Source organism: Prinia subflava, chromosome 7 (genome assembly GCF_021018805.1).
Source record: "Prinia subflava isolate CZ2003 ecotype Zambia chromosome 7, Cam_Psub_1.2, whole genome shotgun sequence".
NCBI classification, from domain to species: Eukaryota; Metazoa; Chordata; class Aves; order Passeriformes; family Cisticolidae; genus Prinia; species Prinia subflava.
In genome coordinates this window covers 12,025,353-12,047,501 of record NC_086253.1, presented here as the reverse complement: position 1 = coordinate 12,047,501, position 22,149 = coordinate 12,025,353, and the positions used below count along the sequence as shown (strand labels likewise).

At 39.2% G+C, this 22,149-nt stretch overlaps 1 protein-coding gene across 3 annotated transcripts in view; it reads left to right on the top strand.

The window, feature by feature from the left end:
* The window catches only part of EVC (EvC ciliary complex subunit 1), a 50,892-nt gene that overhangs the window by 14,042 nt on the left and 14,701 nt on the right, over positions 1-22,149 (top strand). For 2 of the 3 annotated variants that reach the window (XM_063401604.1, XM_063401603.1), the window contains exons 8-12: positions 128-286; positions 2,202-2,418; positions 5,971-6,119; positions 8,855-8,953; positions 17,119-17,331. In XM_063401604.1, the coding sequence (XP_063257674.1) occupies positions 128-286; positions 2,202-2,418; positions 5,971-6,119; positions 8,855-8,953; positions 17,119-17,331 (837 nt within the window). The remainder of the gene's footprint in view (positions 1-127; positions 287-2,201; positions 2,419-5,970; positions 6,120-8,854; positions 8,954-17,118; positions 17,332-22,149) is intronic. The other variant, XM_063401605.1, reaches the window with a different exon arrangement.

The following is a 22,149-nucleotide window of genomic DNA, read 5'->3' as shown; positions in this document are numbered from 1 at the left end:
TACTGAGAGCTGTCTGTAATCCCAGTGACTTGTATTTCAGTAGACTCATCTATATGCCTCTTTCTGTAATGAAATACCAGATGATTAATGAGGGAACATGGGTTGTTTTTTGATTCACATTCCACAGATGGAAGCCTTCTGGAAGCAGACTGACAAAGCCCAGCAGGATTTTTTGGACCAATCAAAATGCTCAAGTGCCAAAGCAACAAAGATAATGATGGATCTGACTGAGAAGATGATTGCAGTAGAAAGCTTGTTAAGTGAATCTCAAGACTTGCAGGCAATGGTAAAGTAAAAAAGAAATAAAAGTTGAGACAGATTTAGTCAATCTGAAAAGAAAGAATTATGTCAATGCACAGTGTCTGTCAGTCCTGCCTGAGGAGTGATGTACATTACTTAATCCACCTGTCTCTTTGAGCTTTATTGCAAAGAGCTCAGCTTTCATTGCAGTTTAGGAAGACTCACAGGAGGGTGAACTCTCTGCACTTGAGTTCTAATTCTCAGAATACCATTTAGGTGGTCATAGAAGGAAAAAGTATTATTAATGCAGCTGGTGAACCAGGAGCAAGAGCACTAGATCTAATCAATGGAGAATTGTTACTGTGGGCATTAGGGAATTTCTTTCTCTTTCAAAATACTTATTCCATTTTGACTGAGAAATCCTAATTTAAATTTGAGGGTGATTCTATGTGTTCAGTGACTTTAATTGGAATTGAACATTCTTGTCAGCTCTTAGTGATATGGTCTGAAGAGAGGAAACTGTGTTCATAAATGCACCAACTCTGTGCTTTATGTTGTGTTAAATTTAACAGATCCTTTATTGGTTTTTGCACAGGATATACTGAAAGAGTTACATGTAATTTATAGATTAACATACAGTTGGAATCACTGCATTTATTAGTAATTTGGTATATAAACAAATACAGTAATTATTAGCTTGTTCGTTTTGCATTGAAGCAGCTAAGTGGACTGAGCTGGCCAGGTGTGAAAAAAGTCTTTGCTGCTTGTCACACTTGACCCAAACTGGACTTCTGTACAGTAAATTCCTTCAGACTGCAGATAAGATATCTGGATGCAGATACAGGAGATGTTCCTGCCCAAAGTCACTGCTGTGATGATGCTGAAATCTCATTGCAGAGGTCAGTGTAGGTACAGCTCTATCAATTACAGTAGGTCAGAGAATCAAAGAATCATTTGGTTTGGAAAAGACCCTTGAAATCGAGTCCAGCTGTTAACTTGGCACAGCACTGTCAAACTGTTTTCTAACCTTGCAGCACTGTTTAAAGCAGCTGCACTTTCACCCAGGAAACCTTTCCCTACTGTGGTCATGCTTCTTTAATAGTGCAATGAAAGCTGCTAGGCCTTAGGCAATTATATTAATTTTTAGTATATGTACTGAGCTCTGTCTGACCATGTATTTGAAGGAATCACAGCATTATCAGAATCAGGTATGTGTCCTCATTCAGTATTTTGAGAAGAGGTCCAGAACTTCCATGTTGTCTTCTGTCCATCTATCTTCCTTGAGTATTTAGGTTGTTCTGCAAGGCTGTTATTATCTTTTCCAGACTTAATGTCTTCTTGACAGCTACAAATAGTGAAAAACACAAATTATTCTAGATTAGCTCTTGCAAGTGAACATGCAATAGACCTACTACTAGCCTGCACTGATCAAGACTTTCAGCAGCATTCAAATACATGAAGATGGTTATTCACATGTCTATTGTTTTAAGGACAGCATGGGAATAACAACATGACTCTCAGCTTATTTAGCAAAGATGAGAGTGATCTTTATTCTTCAAAATCTTCTTTTATAGACAGTTCTGAAAGAGTAAAGTTTCATTGGTTAGCAAACCAACACAAGACTGTCATTGGACAGTTAGGAACAACACCCTTTGACTGTTTCTTGCAAGTAAACAACAAGTTAGAAAACCACCACCTGAAAAGGTTGTTTTCTCTCTCCAAAGACTGTTTGAATTCTTCATAATTTCTCTGGCTGCTTTCTCAGGCCTGTGTGAGAATGTTATGGGACTTGGTTTAACACAGACACTGTGCTGCTGACTGATTTCTCACATTCAGTATCCACACACATGGTTTTGAGAAGCCTCAGTGGTTTCTTCATGGTTTGGGAATCAATAGTTCAATGAAAGGAAAGCACAAAGATACATTCTTGGTTTCTAAACAGGACTTTATGTTTGGTTTAGGACATTCAGGAAAGGTTATTCAACTGGGAGCTTATGGTGAAAATGATTGATTCACTGAAGTCCTCCATACCAGAAGAGTGTAAGGGTAGATTAAATACAGTGTCAAATATTCTGGACCACTTAACTGTAAAGAATAATCTTTCAGTCCGACAAAAGGAAGAGCTTCTAACAGATCTGCACAAGGCCTTCTGGGAACAGCTGGCACATTACAGTAATGGTGAGTACTTAGACTGGAGCTCATGACTTACATGAGTTCTTATTGTTTTAAAGAATGAAAAAATTACAGCTTCAGCCATATAGATCTCTCTGTTTTAAAATGATTGAATTGACCAGGATTAGTTTTATTCTGCAGGATATATGTTTGGAATGGGAACTTTGACTTTAGGCCTTGTATGTGTTATCCCATAGTAAGTAGGTATTACTACATACTTACTCTACAGTTCACATAATCTAATTCCATTAATTTGAATATAGAAAAATCACACTTCCTACAAGTATTTGTGATATTTCTCCATTTACTGTTCACATACTTGGCATTGCCTGGTGCTGTCTTAGGATATCCTGCTAGCATGTAAAGCCAGAAGCAGTTGTACTATATACAAAACAGTTGTGCTATCACTCTTTTGAAAAGATAATGTTAAAACTTATGAGCCTCCTAGAAATCTCCCTTTTATTATGTAAGGCTAAAATACCTTTAAAATTAAATCTTTTCCTCTTTCTTTTACACCTCTTCATATTAGTATTATAACACAATTATAATAAAGTCTAAGCTGACTGCCTCACTGATTTAAGGTTCTCCCTGTGTCATTTTGTATGTTACCTAATGCCTAGTGTTGAGAAATATAGCCCCAGCTTCTCTGATTGGTGCTGGTTCAGGGCTCAGTGCCTCCCATCAGCACTCACACAAAATTACAGCAAATGTTTAGCCAGAAGGAAAGTAATGAGAACTACTTCAATACAATTTCCAGAAACATTTCTGCTACTTTTGGGCACATGTAAAGAAAATTGTCGTAACAAAATGGCATTAGGTTTAGAGTTCAGTGAACTGAATAGTCAGAACGAATGCAGGCTTGTTGCAATATGTTCTTGCTGCAGTGCTGCTCACTCACTTTGGGCTTAGTGGTGATAATTTGTGCCTTATCACAAAGTCATAAATTCACAGATTCACAAAATGGTTAAGGTTGAAAGAACTTCTGGACATTGTATGGTCCACCCTGTCTGCTCCAGCAGGTTGAGCTACTGTTGGTTGCCCAGGATCACATTCAGACAGCTTCTGTCTCCAAGAATGGAGGCTTCACCTGGGCCACCTGTTCCAGTGCTCAGTCATCCTCATGGTAAAAGGAACCTCCTGTGTTTCAGTTTCTGGCATCTGCCTCTGGTCCTTTTGTTGGACACAGCAGAAAAGAATGGCTCTGTCTTCTTTGTACCCACTCTCCATGTGTTTATGTACATGCTCAGATCCCCCCTGAGCTTTCTCTTCAGGCTGAATAGCCGCAGCTCTCTCAGCTCTCTCTCACAGGATACATGTGTCAGTCCATCCATCATCTTCATGGGCCTTTGCTGAATTCTCTTCTGTATCTCCATGTCTCACTTGCACTTGGCTGTGGAGTCCAGAGCTGGACACAGCACTCCAGGTGTGGCCTAACCAGAGCTGAATGGAGGGAAAGGATCCTCTTCTTCTCCCTGCTGGCTTGTGTTAAACCTGGTGTCCCCCAGAACCCCCAGGTCATTTCCCACCAAGCTGCTTTCCAGCGGGCAGTCCCCAGCATGTGCTTGTGCCTGGGGTTGCTTCTCCCCAGGTGCAGCACTTTGCACTTCCCATTGTAAACTTGAGGAGATTTGCATCAGCCCATTTCTCCAGCTCATCAAGTGCCCTGTGGATGGGAGTACAAGCATGTGTGGTGTATCAGCCACTGCTCCCATTTTTGTGACTTCTGCAGACTTGCTTAATTTGCACTCTGCCCCATCATTCAGGTTATTAATGAAGCTGCTGAGCAGAATTGCACTCAGTATTGACCCCTGGGGTACACCAGTAGGTGCTGGCTTCCAGGTGGACTTGGAGCACTGTCTGCTCATCCATCCTCTTCTCGGTGAGGCTCTGTCAGGAGACTGCATCAAAAACCTACCTGAAGTCAAGGTAGCCAATATCCACCATTCTCCTACCGTCTACTGAGCCAGTTATTTCATCACAGAAAGTGCTGCGGACTTAATCCTCTTTCAGAACATCTAACTGTGTGAACAGCTTGCTGATACTCACAAATACATGTATATTGTGATATAGTTTCTTTCTTGGATGTTTGTTTCTAAAACTGTCTCTGCCTAGTTCATAGTTTTTGCATAGCTTCAGCCATTAACATTCTTTAAGCATAAATGGGTGTCCTTGGATGATTTTTCCCTTTTTTGTCAATTTTCACTTGTTCCAAATCAAGAATACCTATGTCAGGGCCTTTATTTCATGCAAAGTAGGTGTTTATAGTTATATATAGCAGTATATTATAGTTGGTACATCCTGTGCAGAAGAAGATTATCAACGTCCTGGTTTTAGATAGAAATGAAAAGTGCTTTAAAAAAATTATCTGGAATGCAGCATTTATTCCAATAGAGTCTTATTTGACCTTTCTTATGAGCTCCTAAATATAAAAGTTAAACTGTACCTATAATTCATGAACAGAGCACAAAGCCAGCAAGACTGTGCTCCCAGAATGCAAGGAAGTTGCAAAGAATCAATAGTGTTTAAAAGTAAAACACTGCTACATTTATTTGAGTGATATTTTCATTACAGGCATTCCTGTACTTTTCGTGCACTTTCAAGTGTTCTGTCAGTGCATCATCAGCCTGTGGATAAGCACAGTAAATTAGCATGGAGAATAAATAACATTCTTGGTGCTGCAGCACTGTGCTCCTTTTGTTTCTCTACTAAATAATTTCTCATAATTGAAGCAGCTCGATGCAGTGGCAGAGCAGCAGCCACAGGTAACTTGTTTTGCATTCCCCTTTAGTTGCTTGTGTCAGGAGTGAAGTACTGCTCTGGGGCAGGGCAACTGGGGGAAATGAATAAAATTCTTCTTAGCTGGACAGGCAATGAGACATGAAGTGGCAGAACATTTAAAGCACCGATTGCACTCAGCAGCCCGGGATGGAAATAGACTCATGAATTTATATATCACTTGGAGCTACAGGGGGAATGAAGCAGGGAGGAACTTAGTCCCAAATAGTTCACATTACTAGCATGAAATTGGAGGGACCTTGACAACTTTTACTGCAGGTTCTTGGATGAGTCACTTTAGAAGTCTGGTATGTATGGCTGTATGCCAGTTCAAGCTAATCTGAACTAGCACTGCTTTAGACCTTTTCTCCCCACCATATGTTACTGCCCCTGTCCTCGCCACAGCATTTGCATATTTGCAATTAGGTAATGAGCCACTTACCGACCTTCCTGAAGCAGGAGGGAGAGGTTTTTGGTGCTGCATGAGGGAATCTGTTTCTGGAACTAACACTGCCTTTGCATAAACAGCAACACCAGTGAAAGGGAGGGTGCAGGATGGTAGCAGTCCAAAAACCTGATAGCTTTAAGTGCCATGTAACAATCTAGAAGTTCACATCTAAAAAGGCCATCAGGGTAAGAGACAAATTTCAAATCCTGCATGGTGATTACTTGTCTGTTTCACTCACTGACAGATTTCCGTGAGCTTATGTTGTGTGACAGTAGCAGATGCTGCTTTCTCCCTGTGGAGTTGTGGTGCCTAATTGTTTGTGGTTTATGTTCCAGAATGCATGCAACAAAGTAAAGACCTGATCTTGAAACGCCTGGAGAGCCGTGTGAAGAAAAAGGAAGAGCTCAAACGCAGACGGGAAGCTGAACAAGAGAGTCTCCTTAGCAAAACTTTTCTTACTGAAGATGTTCATAGTTTTCTCAAGGTGAGCAAGAAGCAGCTTATTTTCCCTGTTCTATTAGTTTTTGAAAGGCCAAGTGTATTGCAGATTTCTCCCAGTTCAGTAAAATTGGGAATTTTGTGATCTCATGAGAATCACGTGCAGTAGCGCAGGGGGACAGGGTCAGAACCCCTGTTGGTGTTGTTGCATTGGAACAGAATGTCAATTAGGTTAACGCAAAAATGCATGTTTTGTAGAAAACATCTTTTATTTAGATACTGCATGTTTGCTTCAAGACAGGAAATATCTGGAGGAAAGTATCCAGCCTGCATTACAGATGAAAACAGTCTGCCCTGATCTAATTGCTTTTCTATGAGTGGGGTTACTGAGGCTCAAAAGACTTACCAAATTTCAGAGAGGTAGAGGAAAAACTAATTATGATCTCTGGCAGGATGCCTTAGAGAAGGTTTGCAATTGATAATTTAATATGGTGTACAATGGCCAGTGTAATGTTTTCATGGTCATATTTTCTATAGAGATTTGTTATTATTGTTCCAAATAAATATACAGAATCAGAGTTCTTAGCTGCAAATGCTGAGAGCTGCAAAATTCAAGTAACTGCTGAGAACTGCAAACCCAAGTTATTAAGAATTAAAAAAAAAATCAATCCTCAATTTTCATGAAAAGAAATAATTTAAGGTGAAGGTGGTTACATCCAGCAGCATTAAACTTTTGATGAAATCTAATAGCTTAGATAAAATTACTATGTGAGAAGACCCAGATTCCAACTGCAGCAAACTGTCAAAATTTACTGATCTTAACACTATGATTTTGCACCACAGGGCCATATTCTTTAATTATATTGTATGACTTGGATAATGCAGTTACTGTTTCTGTATGCACACCTGCCTGGCAATACCTCACTTCAAAACGAGTTGAGCACTTTTCACATCTTTGGCTTTTCATAACTTGAGACAAATAATTCTGTCACACATTTTTGAAGCCAGTGTGCATTTGTGAATGTATTTTCCTTTTACACATCATTGGACATATCCCAGATTCATTGAACAAAGCCTAAAAATTTTGCATTAAGGCTCCTTCCCTACAAAGGTAGAGTCACACAGCTTTGTGCAAGAGATGCTCTATTCTTATGAGCAGTTCATTAGTCTATAGTTTAACTAAGCCTACTCAACAGCTTTTTGACAGGCTGAGCAGGAAGGGGCAACTTGCACTTCATGCTGCAGGACAGAAGACAGCTTAATCTTAGGATTATGAAATGCCTGTGTACAAATTATGAAAGTCAGAAATGTAAGCCTTTCTGCTGCACAGTGGGAGAGTCTTTTGTCCCAGAACAGATGGGGTCTTAAGTGCAGAAACTCCTCAAAGAATAAGAAAAATTTGTACCTGCAGCTCCCGTGGTTTGACTTAAATAGTCCAGTAATTATTTTGTGAGAACAATGCACTTGGCACTGAGGAGCTATTTTAAGTTCATTTCATAATTTCACAGCCAGCCCAACAGTAAAGGAATTGATTCTAAAACCTCACTGTGAGTTCAGAGCTGTACCCATCAAAAAAGCATCTTTTCTCTGCCTTTCTCCCTTCACCTCCTCAAGGGGCTCATACCACCATGGTAGCAGCCTTGCCAGTAACTGGCCTTTCTGCTGAATTTTAAGTGGCTGCCAATTATGATGGTGGATTCTGGAATAAAATTCATTCACATCAGATTGTTCTGAACACAAGTAGAGTGGTAACGATTGAGTTGCTGCAGATCCTATCTTTTTATAAGACAGAATGGGATATATAGTAAAGGTTAGAGTTCCTGTATTGTTCTTTCTCCTTCATCTATGTTTCTGTTCGAAAAGGAGCATGTTAATTTTGTCTTTTACTGGCAGATAATACAGGAATGATCAATGAAGAACACAAATCATAAAGTGTCAGTTACAGTAATCCTCTACCTACCCATGGTGGATGTACAAGTTATAGCAGTAAATTTGTCAAATTCTGTCATAAAGTACGACTCAATGAGATGTGTGAACTTTCAAGTCTACAAGAATGATGATTTTATGGGCACTTTGGTTATCTTTAGAAGAGCTCTATTGTCATACCTAATGAAGAAAGCCATATTTACCATGGGAGTGAAAGGGAGCATTTGGCAGATTAAATCAACATATGGAATATTTATGTATAATGCTACTCATTAGTCTGTAGATTGAGGCAGCCTTTGTCTATGAAATATAATCTTCCATGAGCCTGCCAACATGTCCCAGTCACAGTCCTCACTTCAAGAAAAAAATTGCATCCCTCCTAAAACTGTGACCAAGGACCAAGTCAGAACCACGTCATAGATCAGCCTTTTGGGAACCACCATGGTACATGGTGAGCAGCCCAAGTGCAAAAGCCCTGTACAGTGTGATACAGCTGTAACTCAGGTGTCTCATGCCAGCCATCTGTTCTGCACCTCATAGTAATGGCTGTGATGTAGTGATATTCACACACTGGGAAGCAGGTTTCAAATCAGATCATTTCACATGTTTTGTAGTAGTTTGTACATATTATTTAACCCCATATTGCCAAGGCTAAGGAATTCTAAATTCAAGACTGGATAAGTTCAAATTAAGGTGATAAGGGAAGTTTCATTTCCCTCTGAGTCATGGTTCCAGATAAACAATTACTGTTGTAGCCATAAATGGGAAGAGCATTGAGGAAGAAAAGGGAAGCATCACAAGAAACTATTAAGATCTTTTCAGCTATCTAAATAAAACTTACTGTGTTTCTTTTAGGCTTACCATGAGCTGATAGAGAAACACTGGCAAGCACAGTGGGATCTGGAGGAGGAGGATGACTGGGAGAGCGCAGAGGCTGTCGCCGATCTCTACAAGGTGCCACTTCTAGTGATAAATGTCATTTGCTAAATTAATTTTGAAGATCACCTAACCCCACTGCAGTGTCAGGCCTTGGGGAAGATTGGGGAATTGCAGGAAGGATAAGCTCCAGGAATTGCAGCTTCAGAATGATGGGCTGACAAAGCAGAAGATGGAGGCAGGACAGTCTTCCGTATTAGCTTGTCTTTTCCATTATCTTCCCAAAGCACTATGTTTCCTAACCTCATGTTAGTCAGAAAATGCCTGCATGGTCTGCCAAACCATGCTGCCCAGGTGGCTGACAAGGTCTGTCATTACTACCAGGAGGGAGATTTCATTTATGTGGTTGTAATTATCTTTCCTGCACTGTTGCTGGATGATGCTATTCTAAGTGAACTTTGCTGTATCTCCAAATACAGTCTTTTCATTCGTTTCTCACAGAGAATTTTTTGCTTTAATTCCCTGAAATAGGTTCAGATCTTTGGTGTAAGTAATATTCTACACTTCTTTTTGTTATTGATTTGGAATATTCTAGGTGCTTCATGCTTTTGCATCATCTTTAATTATTTTCTGTCTATGCAGAAAAAATATGATAATATGATCTATCTGAAACTCAAAATCATAGTCAGTAGTGACCTTTAATTAGGCTGAAACTAATCACTTTCAGCTCAACAGGATCCTTGTCATGATTAATTATGAGCAGATCAAGATGCTGAAGAAACTTGTGGTCCCTATCACATAAGGATAACATAGCCATACAATCTTAATTAGCAATAGTCCACATGCACTTTTTCAAATGCATTTGATAAAAAGAAAAAGCAACTCTATTTAGAACAAATAGTTTTGCCATGATTTTATGTAGTAGTGCAAGCAACAGACAATTTGAGAAAAATTACTGCTTTTGGGAAGGGAAGAGTTTGCTTGGGAGGATATACCAGTGAATTAGAGTAGATTAAATGTACAAAGCTATGTGATATAAGAAAAGTCAACATGTTTGCTGATATTACTGTGCTCAGTTCACCATCCGTAGTTACTAACTTCTCCATCCCCTTGTTTCATTCATGTGAAATCTGGAGACTAAACAATTTTTTTTTATCCTACACAATTCCACCTCATTTGTGAAATTATGTTGCTTTCCTTTATTGTGTACTCTCCTTTAGTTGCACTAAGACCAGACTGAAAATCCTATTTCTTTCAGTACTAAGCTATATTTTTTTCCCACTAAGGAAAAATTGGTTTGGGTGAATTAAGTTTTTGTAGAATTACCAGGTTGTCAGAACTACACAAACTTGAACTCTGCCAATTCACCCAGCTCTAGGCCATTACATTCCATATTTAAGCTGCTCTCCTATGGCTTTACCCAAACACTGCCAGACATGAAAAACTGCACATACTGTGATCCAACTGGCATCTGTTAAATGAGGGTCTACAAATCTTAATTTCCACCTTTTTTTCTGTAATAAAACATTTTTATTGTGATATTTAATATAATGAACAACCGCACTTTCTCCCCATAACCCCAAATACAGATCCTATGAACTGTTTTAGGAGAGGAGGCTGCTTTTGTATGTACCTTGTAAGCTAGAAAGAAGAGATAATACAAATGAGCATAGCCCCACTGAAAATAAATAGGGCTGTTCTGACTTCTACAGCTGAGGACAGTGCAGTGGTTATATGTTTTACATAACCAGGGGAATAAAAGCAAAAGTAGATTTGCTGTTAAGGAAGGAGGTGCATCTCACAAACAATGCCTTTGCTTCTCTCTCTGCTCCACCTCACATCCAGAAGTGCAGTGTGTACAAGCACAAGTCTTTCCCTGGGCAGCAGGACTTTGCCCCTTCACATTGTTGCTCCAGGTTTGTCATAGGAAGAAGCTGCTGCTGCTAATGGGGAAGGCAGAGTAGCAGTGGGAAGATGACAGGGGTCTGAGATCCTCCACAGTGCAGCTGTGTCACTGCAGCTCAGGCAGGTCTAACCAAGCAGGCATTAACAAACAGGCTGGGTGCCAGCAGGGCTTACATGGCAGCAGGCAGCTCTCCAATGTCCCCACTGGGTTTGGACTGTGGTCCTTTGTAGAACCAACTAGTTTGGGCACTTCTGTAAACACTGCAAAGCTTGGTGTTGCCCTTTCCAAGTCTGCACTCCCTGAAGCTTAACTGTTAGTCATGTGCCTTGCAAATGAAGGCCAAAACATGATCTCAGTTTAAAAGATGATATTAAAATATGAGGAAGATGTCACCATGTGACTGCAAAGGGAACCAGTGAGTGTTCTGAGGACAGAAGAAAAGGTGTCACAAACCTGTAAGTGCCACTCCCTTGTGGAAGATCCTTAGCTTGTTCCCACATTGTTCTTCTAAGCCCTTATCAAAATTCTGTGCCTTTCCCATTTTTTAATTTTTCGTCTTTTAAATAGATCAAGATAGATTTATATAACCCTCTAGCACTAGGGAAGTCTGTACTGCTACAGTAAATGGAAGAATTATCCAAATTGGTGAATAAATATGTAAAAATTCAATGATCTGGAAGCTGACTGTGTTTGCACAGAACAATTGAGTAGGTCTGTTTTGTGTACGCATGAATAAATCAATTAAAATGATTTAACCAAGGTCAATGGAATCTGTTAATGCCTGAAGTGAATGGATGAGTTATATTTGGAGGATAGTGCAGGACTTATCAGCCACACTAGTGGATTAAAATAGTGTGCTGTAGGTGAATAGTCTGTGTCTAGAGACGGGCTCCATATTAATTTTTGAAATGTGTGTTGAACAATGGGGCAAATGATTTTGATTATCACATAAATCATAACTGAAGTAAAAATTGTGCAAAGCTAATTGAATGGATCAGCCTAATATTTTCATGAACAGGGTCTGCAGAGTTATACTGTATACAAGGGATTTTGTACAATTTTTACCATCATTTTCTATTACATGGCAGCAATAACACATCACCCAGCCCACTCCCTGCCCCCATATATCCAGTTCTGTTTCTCTTGAACAGATTAATGGTTATCTCAAGTCTGTCTCAAGTTTAACATATCAGATAGTCACCAACCTTTAATCTTTTCCCTCTTTTTGTTGTTGTTGTTGTGTGAACTACCCATATATTTCAGTAGGGAAAGGAGAACTGGTTAGGGGATAACAATTCATTATTAAGAAAACAGATATACAGATTACGCAAAGGAAATCAATTAACAGCTAGGAATTAGGTAGTGTGTGGCAAGATAGGTCTTTTTCCTCAGCCTTTATTTCAAAACCATAAAAACACAATTTATTGTCATTTATAATTCCCCTTTGCTGATAGCAGTTCACCAGAATGTTATTTCATTTGGCTTGACACAGGAATGAAATGCACAAGAATTTAGACTAAAAGCTATTAAGTCATGAGTGTTATCAATAGGCAAGGCAGTAGACGTTTTATGGATGGGTAGACATAAATGTGAGTTTGAGGAAAAGTATTTGATTTTTTCCTTTGTTAACGAAAAGGGGAAAAAATATTTTTGACAAAAGTACAGATTCTTTGGGATTTACTCTTTTATTACTTTCCTTATGTAATTTTGTTAACATGATATATGGTTAGGGATGCTGGACTGCATTTTGGGTACCAAGATCTGGCATCTTTTTAAGAAGAATTACCCAGTTTGTCTCAGGTGGAAATCCCTATCAAGAGACCTCCACCTCAAAGGCTCACTTTTGAAATTTTTGCCCTGTTACTTACCCCCAAATTACAGCATCATCTGACAGATTAAATCTGTGAATTTATACCACGGGAGCCCATTCTAACTCTGGATTTGGGCACTGTTAGATTTGTTTTGATCTCTTCAGTCAAAGCTGATACAAGATGTCTGATAGGGGTAGCCTTCATGCTAAAGTTTTCCTCTTGCCTTACTGCATAAGAAAATGTATTTTACCACTATACAGATTCACAATTGGCTAGTAGTTAGATCTCATGAAGGACATATCCACAAGGTCGTATTTCTAAAAAAGGAGTACCAAAACAGAAGATTGAAACTGCTTCCTCAATAAATCAAAACCCAGTGAGGGGGCAAGACTGAAATTTCAATAAACCTCCATTTTAAATGTGTGGAAATAAAGCAGTGGGGCTTTTTTATTAACTTCTGCTAAGGATGACTTCAATGTCACTGTGCCTTATTGATGTTAGGATGCTTAAAAACAGGTAAGATTTTCATTTTCCAATTGACTTTCCAGAATTCTTCACATGGAAGAAGTACATGCAATTAGCTTTTCCCTATTCGTGTGAGTTTATCTTCTGAGTGTGTGTGAAGTATCTTCAATTGGGCAGTGGTGTGTGTGCAGTGTCCCAGGATTTTTGATGTATTTATGGGATGTATGATCTAAGTATTGAATCTGTATCCTTCATAAGATGCAATATGGGTTGGGAGATGAATCTCTTACCTCCTAACCAAGTGTCCCAGCCACTGAGCTTCTGGAGGCAATGCAACAGTGGTCTACTGTTTTGATCAGATACTTCAATTCTTTTAATGAAATCTTCTATCACAAGTCAACAAGTGGCTGTGCAGCTGCCTCCTTGAGATAATACATACTTTTCAGTGGCTGGCACATAAAATAAAATACAACCAGCCTTTCTAAATACATTTTCCTGATTCACAGTTTCACTATTCACTCATCTATATGTAGGAACCTTTTAATCATTTAGGTTTAAGAGGGTGAATTAATATTGTTCTTTGAGTGAAATCTGATAAGCTATGTATTTCCCCTGTTTTTGACAAAATTATATATTTACTGCCTTGTTTAAAATTCAGATGCACTCAGCATTTTAATCTAAGCCCATTTTATTTCCATGTATACCCCATGGTATGTCTTTATGCTTGATGAATTTCTCTGGGGATTTCTTGAAAAGCTTTGAGATTGACTGCCAGGTACTACAAACAGGTTCATTCAATGCTGCAATCAGCTATTCTATTAATGGAATCAATTTGAATAAATTTCATTAAGTCAAAACTCTGAAAACAAGAGATGGCATATCAGGAAGCTTGTAAAAAATATTTGTAGAGGTTCTAGTCCAAAAATAAGATCCTGGAAGCAGTACTGATTTTCCTTTTCTTTCCTGTGGAAAATAACTTTTATAATATATAGTGTGCCAATCCTGCTCACAGACAGGCTTTATTGCTGTTTGAAATCAAGTACATTCCTTAGAGTACAAATAGTTTGGAACTATTTTGTTAGTTTGGGTCACTGGGTAGAATTCAATCGCATCTGCAATCTTTCCTAAATGTAAACTTAGTGTTTCCCCTCCCAAATTTTAAAAGGCCATCCTGCCACATTTCTTCAAGTGCTGCATTAAACAGTGTGGCCTCTGTGTTGTCCCTGTGGTGTGGCCTCTGGGTACAGCAGGCTGTCCTTTAGGTCTGGCATGCAAGGACTGCCTGGGCCCTGATGTCCATGTGATCATCACTAATGAGATGATATAGATCAGGAATTTTGTGGGAACAGGAACTAATCACATTTTTCTTCAGTATTTGTCCCCGCTGTGGTAGTGCCAAAGGTAAGCATACAGTGTAATTTGAAGGTGCAGGGGATATAGACAGAATAAAATGGCACTGACAACAAGGAGCAAAGTACTGGTTTTTTGTTCTGTGCAAAATATTTCATAGCAAATAACACAGAGCTGTGAGTGTGCCAGGGAAATGCTATCAGTTCCACAGCAAAAGGTGTTCAAAGGGGATTTAGCTGCCATTGTTGAAGAATAGAATTCCTTAACACCGTGCCTGAGATCTTTTGATCTACTGCAGTAGAAATGCCACAAACTCCTCTAGACTCCTGAACTATTTCAGACCCAATAGAAATTCTTGTATAAGTGAACATCCAGTAAAGGCAGGAGAATTAACATGTCCTGACAGGTTGGTAAAGCTCAGAGGAGAGATGGTTTACAGAGACAGAGGCATTCTTGTTAAATGTTGTGTGCAATACATAGATTAGAAATGCAGTGTCTTTGAGTTTGTGTTAAATCTGAGAACTTGGAGCCTTGGATTTTAAAGTAACAGCAGAAGAGAGAATTCAGGCAAACCATTTGGCATTGCTTTTGCCAAGCTAAGCCAGGCTCACAAGAGCACAGATGATTAAGAGGGTATCAATCATGCCTCTTGTTGTAACAGGAACTTGTAACTAATAATTAAGGAGTGAGGGCAATAATCCTTCAGCACAGGATCTACCTGTGTAGCAAATGTTCCCTTAATGATACTGTCATGTCTAGATTTTGAGCAATCACTAGAAATGGGAAAAATATTATCAGAAGTTAGATATTATGTTGGGTCTTTGGCCCCTAATTCTCATACTTATGCCCAGCACTCATTTTCAAAAAGCTATAGTTGAATTTGCAAGAATACAGAATACTTTAGGATTAAAGAAAGCCAGAGGGAGCTGGGTTCTGAAAATCCTGCCTTCTTTAAACAGGTAAGAGAGTGGAAAGAGGTGAGACAGCTCATCTCAAATGTGTAGTGAACGTGTTTTGTAGTGTTGTGTCTCAATTTTATCCATAAGAAGAGGTTACTGCAGGGAGCTGTTAAGCTATTTATTGTTTGTGAAACAGCTAATTAATATGGTGATTAGCATCCTAGAGGGATCATAGGAGGAAAATAATAATTTAGTACTCAGTGCACAGCTTGTATATTTTACAATAATGAGAAATATTAAAATATTTTTCAGAAATCAATCAGTTCAAAGGATATTCATAAAACTAAACATGGAACAGATAAAGGTGCTGTGGAAACATTACATGAACTCCAAATGGATCACTATGGCAGCAAAGAACTATATTTCACATTCAACCTAAGTTCTGGTCTTTATTTCTGACTTCTTGTCCTTGCACTTTAGCATTCTCTTTTAGTTTTTGTGGAGTTTATTATTATTATTTTTTAGTATTTTGTATTTTATAATTCAATATCTAGCAATCAGAATGAGCTCTTATATAATATTAAATTATAGCAGCCAAAAATATTCCACTAGAACTTGTTGTCTATGAGCTGCAAACAAGTATATTTGACATCTAGATAAATATCCCTGTGTTTCTATTGAGAGGTTCTAGATTTTGATCATCTAGGAAATTGCAATTAAATCTGTATTTAAAAGAAGGCAGCATCTAGAAGACCTAACTTGTTCTTTTAACAGGAATCCTTAAGAGTTTTAAAAATATTATCAGTATTTTAAAGCAAAGAAAGTAATATATGTGTTATGAAGAGAGTTAACACTGATTGCAATGAAAGCAAGCCCAGCTGGGCAGTAAAGCTTTTTGGACTGGTGGGATCATGCAGAGCTCACACAAAAATAGCTCCTCATCCTGCAGGAATACTGCAATGTCCACGTGACTTTCCAGTGTGGTTTTGTTCCCTTTTCAGCTGGGAAAGCTACCTGTCCTCACTCCTCCTCCCCAGGAATTATCTCAAATGGCACCAAGTTTGCCAACACAGCTCCTATCACCACTGTGTATTTGATGGTGAAAGTAGAACAGAGTTTTTAGCTTGGATGGCATCTGACTAAATTACCCCAACACTTCTTTTAAGTGGAACAACCTCAGCAATTAAAAACTGTTCATATGGGACTAGTTTCCTTAAAACTTTGATTTCCTAGGCTTGAAACTATTCTGCATCAGGATGAATTTTAACAATTCTGTTCTTCAGGCACTGAAGAGTGTCATACTTTGCAGTACCAACTACTGACATTACTAATGTCATTTTTGTCTAGCTAAAAGCCATACCATCTCTTTTAACTCTTCCCTCTTTCTTCATTCATTTCAAATCAGCACCTGAGAAATGTGCCTATGAGGTGTTGTGCCACACTGGATTGTTTCCACAGCAACTTTCAAAATAGGTGTTTTTATAACACATCACCATAGCCAGTAAAACAAGATCTTTTTTACTGCAGTCATATGTGAGCAAAGCTGGGACACAGGGTCTCGTGTTCTTGCCACTGTCTCACTTGATATGTCTTGTGTAGCTTGAGCCAAAACATTTAAGTTGTTCCATCTACTAAACCTGATCTTTTTAAATCAAGCCTTAGTGGCATTAGGTTTTAGTTCTAGGATTTGGTCACCAGCCCAGTGTGTTCACATGGTTTCCTCACTGGCATCAGTCATGGAACATGCAGGGAAACAGCTCCAGAGGGCTGGGGGTTCACTCTGTTACCTGTTTCTCTCTGTCCCTCTGTTAGGAGCTGTACTCTAAGGCTTCCCATGCTTTAGCAGAGTTGGTGGCAGAGCTGTTTCTTCAGACCCTGCCTGTGGTGACCAGCCTCTCTGTAAGGGAATGTGAGCTTCTGAAAGAGGAGTGGCAGGAGAATTTGCTCCCTCAGCTGGAGAAATGGGAGAATCATCGCCAGAGACGCTGGAAGCTTTTCCAGGAACAGCTGTTGCAAGAAAAAGAGGTAAGATCCATGTTATGTTTTGAGATCTCAGTGTCTGAAAAATGGGATACAGAAAAAAAATTCCAAGATACTTACCTGTGGAGAGTGTTCAGTGTATAAGCATATAGCCTGGTCCAGACACAGCTCTAGGCTGAGGAGGAGCAGTTTTACCTGCAGCACAGAGTGAATATGTATGCTGTGCATGTAGGCTTGCATGGAGGAGTCAGAGAGTAATTACTGAACATCTGTCCACAGTGTTTGACAGCTTTGTCAGCACACAAACAATTTCTGGCAAGGCTGCTCTCTGATGTCCTCAACTCTTGGCATCTACAGCAACAGTCCAAAAAAACCTTCACCGGGTCTGTTTGGAGAGGGTATCTATAAACAGAGTTTGCAGGCAAGGGAGCCTTGAAATGATAAATATCTCTTACTAATTTTATGCATTAATACTGTAATAACTGGAGAGTTATGATATGTATTTTTATAAATATACTCTACTCTGTGAAGGGAAAAACCACATCCAGCTTTCCTGCTCTGTGTGTGCCTACCATAGGGGGCATTGACACCAGAGGAGAAAACAAGAGTAAATGCTGAGACAGGTGTCTTTGGCATCAGACTGGGGCTCAAATACACCTTCAGTTTATTCATGCAGTGCTGTGTCTTTGTTAACACTGCTTGTAACACAGCCTAGTCGAAGAAAGACCTTCTCTATTCAAAGGTGTGTCCTTTCCTAAATGTTAAGTGTGTGCTACAGTGTATAGAGTAATTGGAGCTTCTTAAGTAAAAGGTTGGCAGATTTCTTTAACACTGGCAGAATCGTATTTGCCCTTGCCTTCGTTCTCCAAAGTGCCCAGATAATCCAGTACCTTGTTAATGAGGTACTGAGCAAGTCTCTAATTATTGTAAGCTGTGTTAAGGTGTTTGACTTTTTCACCCAGTCATATTTAGGATTCTACTGTAAAACACTGTGATTCAGGAAATAGTGGGCTTTCTACTAAATCTGGTAGAGTTGTTTCCTAACCAGAAGGTTTAGAATAACCTTGGAAATACAAAATTAAAATTTTTCATTGAAAATTCTTTCCAAAAAAGACATTTCCTTTTTTTCTTCTATATTTTCCTTAATCTGGAGTTATGCAACGTGCACCTCCCTGATCTTTTATATGCCCTTTACTGTAACTGACCTGTTTTGAAAAACAATTCTGCTTTTCTGGTTTGGTGTCACAGGGCTATATAGAAAACTAAACTAAACTGTGCTTGGGACCAACCACTGATGCCAGTGGGTCTGCTCACATGCTTAGTTATATTTGTATTTTCCAGAACTGTTGACATTTAGTGTTTGATTTTGGCAGATCTGTACCTTTAGTGATTAATGAAACAATGACCTCAATTTTTAAAAATTTTTTAAAATTATTTTTCCCCTTCTTATCAGATTGAATACCTGACTTGTCAAGTTTAAACCTTGCTGTTCATTTTCACATTCATCAAGGGTGCACAAACTGTCTGTCCTTGTATGTGCATGGCCTGGAGCACATGTCATAGCCCTAAGCAAAGTGGTGGTATTCACTGTCATAAAAACCACAGAGAGGCAGGAGGTTGTGATGTGCAATTTATGAGTAATGTCATGTCAGAGTGCACATTAGGGCACCTCTGCTGTGGCCTTTCCACTGTCTCATTGAACCTCAGCCATTGTTCAGGGCTGGAGAAGAGAGGGGACATCTCAAGGCTGATGTTTTGGTCCAGAAATGCTGTTTGTACATTCCTCTGTTGCTATCATTGGGCACACTGTTGAGTGGAGGAACCATACCCTGGGGATTTTTGTCCAAGGGTTCAAAGGATTCGTTCATCTGCAGCACTCAGCTGCTAGATAAAGGTCTTTGGGCAGCACTGTATGGTGGATTCATTGTATGTGAATTCAGGTGTTCTGGTCATGCTCAAGCATAGGTTATTTAAATTAGAAAATTGACTTTCCATCACTTTGTGTACCCCAGCATGCATAATGTAAAGCAGATGACTTTCTAGTTGGGGGGGAAAAAAAAGGCATTTGCTGACATCATTAACAGTAATTAGTGAGGTATAGAGCTATAGAGGAATTAACTTAGCAATGACAGAGCTCTCCCATTGGTCTCTGACTCACCAGCACTGCAGCTGGGCTTTATTCAATACCAAAATTTCCTTAGTGGCAGACAGAGCTGTCCTAAGGACAAGTGATTCTGCAGGATAAATTCCAAGAAGAGATAAGAGTTTCTCTCAGTGAGAAATTCATCTTATGATTCCTCAAGACAATATTCTGTGCAGGAGCCTAAGTACCTTTTTTAACTTAATGCTTGTGGCTTTTTTGAAAGGATTTGAACTGGAAAAAATCTGCTTTATCTCCAAAGAGAGCATGCAGGGAGATAGCTATTCCACCAAAGCTAGGATCAAATTTTCATCAGTCTGAAAAACATCACGACCCATTATATTATGTTCAACTGCAAAGTGCATTTCTTATCCCTTTCCTACTATAAAACAGCAGCATGAACATTTAAGCAATAAGCTGACACTTGCATCCTACAAAAAGGAACACTTGATTTTCACCTTATGAAGAAGAGATATTGGACACTTATGTCAGGTGATTATGTCATTTGAGAGATCCCATAGATGTTAGAGTTCTGAGTTTGACAAAAGATCCATAAATCAACAGTCATATTGACAGGCCTTTTAAATTGTCAGGCATTTTGCAGCAGAGATATGTCTTTCATTTGCTTCTTGATAAATGTGGTGTGCTAAGTGTTACACAATCTCCTGCTTTACAGGCTTGGGAAGTCTCAACACCAGAAGACTTTTCACCAGGGTATTTATGTGTGCTTTTCAAAGTGGCTTTAAAAGACGTTTTTCCCTTTTATTTGAACCATCTTTTTTTTTAGATGATCTTTCCTAGTATTTGTACATGTCTGGAATATGATGTCCTTTGGGTGAACAGAATCACTTTTACAACCACAAAGAAAAAATCAGTTTCATGTATAAGTTTGCCTTGTAGGCTTTAGGATATGAGTGAGGCAAATGGGAATAAATGACTAATGAAAATCAATTTGGAGCATTTTCCCACATAGTCTCTAACTCATGATTTCTGTAGAGAGCAGTTTCAGGGAGCAGCCTCCTGCACCAGGCTGGGACTCACTTGGCAGTCAGTGTGCATCGCACCCCATCTACAGGCCGAGACTGAGAAATCACTTTCCTTTCATTCCCTGAATAATCTCTGCTAAAGATGTCAAAACAGAAAAGAGAGGCATATTCCTCACCTTTATTGCCAGAGAAAAATACTTAACTTCAGCAGTGCTTCAGAAGATCTTGGAATCTAGGACTTGTGGCCAAGAAGAAAATTTATTTGAAAGCCTACAGAATAAAAATGGGATGAGATTTCCATCCATTCCCACGTCATTGCTTGACACCCAGAAAGCTGAACTGGCACCTGCTTATCAGTTTTGACATGGTGTACGTTTTATCACTTTCTCTGGTTTATTTTTTCATAGCAATTGGAATACACTTCAAGAAGCCAGACATTCCTTAGAGCTTTACTGCTCCATTTGCCATACTTTTATCACTGGTTTTACTGGTTGAATGCAAGAATCAGGGAGTCTGAGCTCTGTTCCAGCAGCTAAGTCTGTGCAGCAGCATGTTTGTCCTCTCCACAAAACCTGCCTTTGAGCAAAGTAAGGCTGCTCCCAAGAGCAGGAGAGCTTGGAGACATGCCTGGTGAATTGACCCAACATTGGAGTATTGGTGCAAGCACAAAGCCGGACCTTGCCACCTGGCCTGAAAAAGCAGTTGTCTCTGTTTTGCTTGTTTTCAACCACATGCCAGCAGCCTCAACATTCCCAGAGAATCTTTGATGTCACTTTTATGCCTCTGTGTGTGTGTCTTCATGTATTTTGGAGGTGGAAAATACCCAGCTCTGCTAGCCCATCCTGGTGAGCAACCAGGTGTTGTTTCCAATTAAACATACACTATCCTACTTATTCCAGTAGATACTTTCTATCTTAATCAAGTTCTTAATGGCCTTTTTGAGACAATGATTTAGTATTTGGTCTGATTCTCAATCTTCCTTATTTATCCTCTCATCATAAATGTGTAATAATTCCCCCTCCTTTCCTCATCTTCTCTTACTGCTTACATGACTTTTACTGTTCAGTTTAATAACTGTGTGCTGGAGGAATTTCTGCTGTAGCCTCAGTTTCCCATTGGTCTCAGAGAGGTGCAGAGACATTTTATAAATTCTGCATATGGATTATCTCAAATGTGCTCTTAATGGGAAAGGTGACTTTAGAAGGAGCTCTTCATTACTTCAGAACTAGGCTGTTTCTTCATAAACAGAAGTAAATAATCACTGCAAGAAGCACTGTCATTGTTATCCTTGACAGTGCTAGGATATACTTTTGGATAGGATATACTGATAGTGAGTGAGGTGCTATTTTTTGGGTTTTTGTCTGCAGTATTATATCGTTTACCATTCCAATCGTAATTCAGATATAATCCCTTGTGTTCTGTCTCTTGGTGATATATACCCTCATGCTGTCTGACTTGCCCTTCAAGAGCAACTTCTCAGTAAATAATCAGGTCTCCAAAAATGATGGAAACCCACATCTGAACCACAACCAATCTCTCATTGGAAATAAAAATACTTCCAGAAAGTAAAAGGTTGTTTTCAGACTTTCTTTTAACTGCTGAAAGAGACATTGCAGTACACAGTGCGATGGATCTACAAGGCGTGTGCAGAGAAGTGTGAAACCCTGGGAGCTATATCCACAGAGCTGCTAAAGGGAAATGCTGATAACAATTATTACTTCAAGCAAGTCTCTGCCA